A 6,121-nucleotide genomic window follows, 5' to 3' on the forward strand; every position below is an offset into this window, starting at 1 on the left:
TGACACTAACCTATGATAGACCACAGGCTCAATATAGGTTTGATCTAGAACAGTTGTTTTCTCCTTTTTTTTGGAAAATTCTATTCTAAATTCTCTCGCCGAAGGCTTGAGCACACCCAATAATATATATGTGAAAGAACAAAGGTTGTGCTCTCGCCGAAGGCTTGAGCACACCCAATGAATAACCTATATTGTCACATTGAATTCAGAATTCCAATGAGTATTTGAGAAACTCACCCAAAGGGAGGGTGTTTCCAGTTGAACAGCTTGTGCATTTAATTTGTATTGTACAGGGGCGGTTGTATACTTAGCAGAACAGCCTTCTTGCGGTTGGTACGGTGCAGCAGTCGGCTTGTGTCCTGAGGACGGCCGAGGACTGGTTCTTTCGCAGCCATTTTCTGTCCAACCAAACGGCCGTTTTGAGAAGGTAACCAACCAGGGCTTCATTGCAGGTTTGTGTCGGGCTCCGGCCAATGATTGCTAACCGGTTTCTCGTTAGCTCGAATGGAAATGTCCCTCTCTGACAGATTTGTATTTGTCGTCTGTGTGAATGAGCAGTGAATGGCAGGAAGTAGGTAATGGGCGAATTATCGCAAAAATATTAATTACACTTAAGGCCGAGCCATGTCCTGCTCTGCGCGAACAGGCCAGAATCGTATACCAACAATGGCAGTTCTGAGCGCAAGCTGTCAGACTGCTTGCAATACTAACTTTTGCAATGGATAGCTTACTAGAAACGTTTGTTCAAGTATTGATTATCTGCAACAGGTAACGTTACACAATACAATTATTGGCTAGTTTGCTCGCCAGTATTGACTGTGGTGGTATGTTTGCGTTGTGCTCTGAAATGATAGCTTAGCTTATTTTAGCTAACGATACCTTTGTTGACGCGCGTGAACTGCAATGCGAAGTGACTTGAGATCTTTTCATAAACCATCTTTTCACGCTATCAATCCATCATTGTTTAATTCTAGCTATCTTATTGGTGCCTTTTTTCACCATTTCTCATATGTCGAACTGTTATTTATCCTAAATTTCCCATAGCGTCCTATTTACAGTACCAAGTTCCTCGCCTGTCGCAGCTACATCGAGCTAGCTAGCGTAGCTCACTAACAACTCTTTTTGAACATGTTCTTGTAGTAGCTAGCTAGCTTGTGACATGGACGGAGACGGCTCTACGACAGACGCCTCTCAGCTGGGCATCAGTGGAGAGTACATCGCTGGAAGTCACTACATCTTGCAGTCCCCAGATGGTGAGTTTCCAAGGATTGTTTGAGTTCGAGTTTGTTCTGGCTGAGATGCATTTGTATTTCCTTTTTAAAGGAAGTGGCCTTAGTCATATTCACAGAAGATAAACATACTTTAATGTTCTGTTTGCATTTCTATATGTCTGGTGAAGATGATGGAGATGAGGGCTTGAATGACCATGATGATGGTAACATCAAAGAGAACTTCCGGGAGCAGGACATCTATCTACCTATTGCTAATGTTGCCCGCATCATGAAGAATGCTGTTCCACAGACAGGAAAGGTAAACTGTGTTAGACAGAGCAGAAATTGAGGTGCTGCCACCAGACATATTTGAATAGTTTCATCACTGTTCTTTCCTCAAAGGTCTTTGGTGGACATGTATGTGTTACAGATAGCGAAAGACGCGAAGGAGTGTGTGCAGGAGTGCGTCAGCGAGTTCATCAGCTTCATTACCTCCGAGGCCAGTGAGCGCTGCCATCAGGAGAAGAGGAAGACCATCAATGGAGAGGACATCCTGTTTGCCATGTCCACTCTAGGCTTCGACATGTATGTGGAGCCACTCAAACTCTACCTGCAGAAGTTCAGAGAGGTGAGCCTGAGTGAGGAGACACACCATGCACTGGTGTTTCCTGCACTGGAGCTAACTGACAACTTCCTGCTGTCTCCTAGGCGATGAAGGGGGAGAAGGGCATGCCAGGTGTGTCAGTTGGAGAAGGCCTGGGAGAGGAGCTAGCAGACGACAGCTTCAGTAAGTGGACGGGCGACAGTTTGTTCTGAACGTGTTCCCAAATCTTTATATTTCTCTGACACAGATACTGCATAGGTTTTCCCGCTATCCTTGCTTATCACACCAAATATTGTGGCCATCGGGATTCTGTTGGAGAAAATCTCCTTGTTTTCTGTCGTTCAGCGAACACGCTGCCTGCGGGCATCATAACGGCGGATGGACAGCAACAAAACGTCATGGTGTACACCACCTCATATCAACAGGTAAGCCTCTGTTCCCATTAGGTCAAAAATGGCTCCTCAGACCACTACTGTATTTTTCGGAAATATAACCACGGTTTATAATCTGATTTTACATTTTTATTGAGGTGCGGCTTATAGAAAGTTTTTAGAACAAAACAACAGTAGAAACACTCTTTTTGTGAATGCTATTTAACCCGTTAAGTAGTAGCGTCACACATATGTGATCGTTCGAATGCTGGTCTCACTGCATAACGTCGCATATATGCGTATCCAGTAAAACCACCTCCCTGAAATTCGTTTTTGCATGTGTGGATGTCTGCTAGCATAGTAGTAGCATTGCTACAAGTATTCTGCTCGCTAATTTAGCCCAGAAGCTAAGTAAAGCTAACTAACTACCGTTTCGGAAAAATAACACGCTTTGGGGACCGTCAGAAATATTTAGAACTCACGCATCTAAAAGGTCAATATTAGTTAACTCCCGGACACTAGAAAACATACATTCAGCACTTACTTACTTTCGTTTTCGAAGTGTGTTACACAATGGCATGCTGTACTGCCCATACTTGTGCATTGCTTGGTATTATTGTTCCTGTATCAAGTGCGGCATATATTCCAGTGCGGTTTATACTCAGACTTACAAACACAAAGCTCCCATTCTGGTGGGGTGCGGTTTATAGAAAATGTGGCTTATTTTCCAAAAAATACAGTACTGACCTGACTCCTCCAAGAATATTTATACATCTGCCTTCATATTGTTTTAATGCTTGTTGTCCCAATACTGGAGGATGTGCGTGAAGGTACCATCAAACTAAAACACAACAACTGACATGAACACACAGGATACACCCAATGCATCCATTAAATTTTTGGGGTTATGCTAAATCTTGAAGTAATTTAATCCTAAAATCCATACCTTTTAACGTATCCCACACACATCTGTTTTGCACCGTTTATGCTAATGTCAGCCAACATTTAAGATGCAGTATCGCTGTGTTAAAATTATGAAACCACAAATTGTTGTTTGGAAGTTAGTTGATTGAGCATGAGCTTAACAGCAATTGCCAGCATACAATTCAGAGTGGACGAAGAGCTTCACTTGTAGTCATCTCCTCAGTCCTGTATTCTTCACTCCTTTCCTGCCGATGAATCAGCCAAACGCATGTGTTCCTTACCTCCTCCGTGTTACTCAGACCAGTCAGTGCTAATGAACTTGCACGTGATTGTTTGTATTTCCACGGACATGATGCAGTAGTGATCTCACCCTGCTGTGTGTTCACATGTTGGTCTGACTCAGCAGATTCCTGGCGTGCAGCAGATCCAGTTCTCATGACAAGGCATCACCCTGGATGCTGCGGTGCCAACTGTGCCCAAACTGTCCGAGAGGTCACAGCGGAGCTCCTCTGACCCTGCTGCTGGTCAAAGGTCACCAACAGGACGGATAGGGAGGGGGTTCTGTGGTTGGGTGGGAAGGTAGCATTGACGGAGCCCTCCAGTGTACAATCTATGGAAGCCCGTTGACTAGGAATTGTAGTAAGAATGATAGATGTGAGGTACCTAAAGGTCTGAGATGGGGAAGTTATTAAGGCTTTATTTTAAAAGGCTGTTCAGGCCACAACTTAGTTTGCGGTCAGTTTTTGTTGTTGTATTTCCTACAAATTGCTCCAAGTTGGATGGGGGGACATGTCCTTTTGAAGCTTGTTTTGTTTCAGCACCCTCTCTAGTTGAACCATGAGGAGAGATGCCCTTAATGTCATAGAATCATGCAATCCTTTTCTAAGTTGTGGAAAACTGAATGCCACATGCTGTAACATTGTGTAAAATCATTTGAATAAAAGTAGAAAAGCTATATTTGACCCATTCTTCAACTTTACATTATATTTATATTAATGTAAAATTATATTTTACTTACACATGTACCAGACAAGTATCTACAGATGTTACTCAATTTGAAGTTTCTCACTTCGAGAGAACCGACATAGTAGGGTCAATGTTTGTGTTGCTCTGAAGCACCAGTGTGGCTCATTGGCTCATACAATATCTGCTCCAAAATTCCCCCTGGTGGTTATATTGTCAAAGCTCATCCCTGAAGATGTATCATAACATCTGTATATTCACATGACAGACTGAATAACATCTGTATATATTCACATGACAGACTGCATAACATCTGTAAACATTTACATGACATGCTGCATTTGATATAAATTGTATATTAGGAAGTGGAGTTTGTGTGTGTTAAAGAGAGAGCAGTAGACTGAAGGCCTCAGTCTATGTGACTTACAGGACTGAGGATGATGAGTCAGGGGAAAAGCAGGGGAAGAGCTCTCTGAAGACGCATCCAGTGAAGGAGTAGATACAGGACCTGGCCTCTGCATCATAGAAGATGACCTCAGTCCACAAACACCCCCACCTTCTGGGGCTTCTGTTTCAGGGAGAGGAGGAGATCAGGGGCCGGTTGCACAAAGCACCTTAAGTTTTTTACTTAACCCTCGTGCTGCCTTCGGGTCACATGACCCAAAGGTTCATAACGAACCATCGTTGTGTTTACCCAATTTTACCCAATACAAAAACAAATAAAAATAATTTTCTTTTAACCTTCGCAATGTGGGGGGTCTGAGACAGCCCAACGGTTAAAAGAAAATGCTTCACTTTGTTTTTGTATGCGGTAAAGTTGTCGCAATACGACGGTGGGTCACAATGACTGATGGGTCAGAATGACCCGAAGATAACACAAGGGTTAAGTATGACACTTAAGGGTAGATTTCTCCTTAGCTAAGGGATTTACTTAAGGGGGTTGCACAGAATCCCTTAAATGGTTTCCTTAGCTAAGGTGAAACGTTAAGGGATTTACTACATTAAACGTGATTTCACAGCAGTAAAATTCGACCGTTTCCACGGTGACCGCGTCTGTTCAGTTTTATCGTTAGTAGGCCTACATCACCTTACAAGAGCTACAGTAGAGCTAAAAATTGAAAAAAAAGGGCAAGAAAACCGAATTGGTCAGAGGAGGAAAAGATTGTCCCTCTACAGGAATATAGCAAAAGAAAACACATACTGAAAAGTAAATTCGATCCGCACATAACAGCCCACAAAAAACTACGAATGTGGGAGGAAATAGCAACCAACATAAACTCACGAAGTTTGATCAAATGGTCAATTTCAGAAATTCAAAAAAAATATGATAACTTAACTGTAATGTCCAAAAAATAGATCACGCATTTCAGGAGGGAGTCCAACAAAACTGGTGAGATCAACTTTACTTGTAGGTGTAGCTTACTGTAGTTGCTACACAGTAACGTTTTGTAACATTTACTGTTACAGTAGCTAGTCGAGGTAGACTAGCCGACCCATAAATAGCCTTCATGTTTAGACTGCAGCAGCACAGTAGCCTATACAGAGTGCTATAAAACAACTACATTGACATAAAATACATTTTGTTTGGAATACATTTTCAGGTGGTGGTCCACCTCCAAAACCACTTTCAGATGAGGCAGTGATGGTAGCAAACATCATTGGTATCGACTCAACTGTAAACGGTCGGACAATTCGTAAATTGACTGCCGGTCAAATCTATAATTTAAGATCAATTGCTCATCATTAAGTGTATCCATTGGGTTTTCGCGGTCGCGGAACACTTCTTGGGATAGGCCTACGTTCATTTATATCCATAAACTCGGCCATGTTGCGGATTAAAAATGAACTAGAAGTACCTTAAATTTTCTTCCTTAGTTTGGTTGCTAAGGTCTTTCGTGCAACGCTTTAACGAACTTTAAGGGATTCCTTAAGTATAAGACGAAGTTAAGGAGAAAACCTTAAATACTTAAGGGAACATTTAAGGAAACCTTAAGGAAAATACTTAAGGGTGCTTTGTGCAACCGATTACATTTTAAGGAAACCTTAAC

The 6,121-nt window shown here is 42.2% G+C and overlaps 1 protein-coding gene across 4 annotated transcripts; it reads left to right on the forward strand.

The window, feature by feature from the left end:
- The first annotated feature begins 249 nt into the window (after positions 1 to 249).
- Positions 250 to 4,064, forward strand: LOC134037811 (nuclear transcription factor Y subunit beta-like). 4 transcript variants are annotated; one of them, XM_062483337.1, is made up of 7 exons: positions 250 to 452; positions 1,141 to 1,253; positions 1,400 to 1,530; positions 1,642 to 1,839; positions 1,920 to 1,998; positions 2,161 to 2,240; positions 3,514 to 4,064. In XM_062483337.1, the coding sequence occupies exons 2-7, from the start codon at positions 1,160 to 1,162 to the stop codon at positions 3,547 to 3,549; spliced, it is 618 nt and encodes a 205-aa protein (XP_062339321.1). In that variant the 5' UTR covers positions 250 to 452; positions 1,141 to 1,159; the 3' UTR covers positions 3,550 to 4,064. The 4 variants fall into 4 exon arrangements, with proteins under 4 accessions (XP_062339321.1, XP_062339320.1, XP_062339319.1 ...); XM_062483336.1 differs by having other exon boundaries at positions 250 to 427; XM_062483335.1 differs by lacking the exon at positions 250 to 452 and adding an exon at positions 501 to 768.
- The last annotated feature ends 2,057 nt before the right edge of the window (positions 4,065 to 6,121 follow it).

Source organism: Osmerus eperlanus, chromosome 17 (assembly GCF_963692335.1).
Source record: "Osmerus eperlanus chromosome 17, fOsmEpe2.1, whole genome shotgun sequence".
NCBI classification, from domain to species: domain Eukaryota; kingdom Metazoa; phylum Chordata; class Actinopteri; order Osmeriformes; family Osmeridae; genus Osmerus; species Osmerus eperlanus.

Excerpts from the sequence above, each read along its gene's own strand:
- LOC134037811 (XM_062483337.1), top strand. The coding sequence starts at position 1,160 with ATGGACGGAGACGGCTCTACGACAGACGCCTCTCAGCTGGGCATCAGT. Across the intron at positions 1,840-1,919 it reads ACCTGCAGAAGTTCAGAGAG|GCGATGAAGGGGGAGAAGGG; the intron begins GTGAGCCTGAGT and ends GCTGTCTCCTAG. Across the intron at positions 2,241-3,513 it reads ACACCACCTCATATCAACAG|CAGATTCCTGGCGTGCAGCA; the intron begins GTAAGCCTCTGT and ends GGTCTGACTCAG.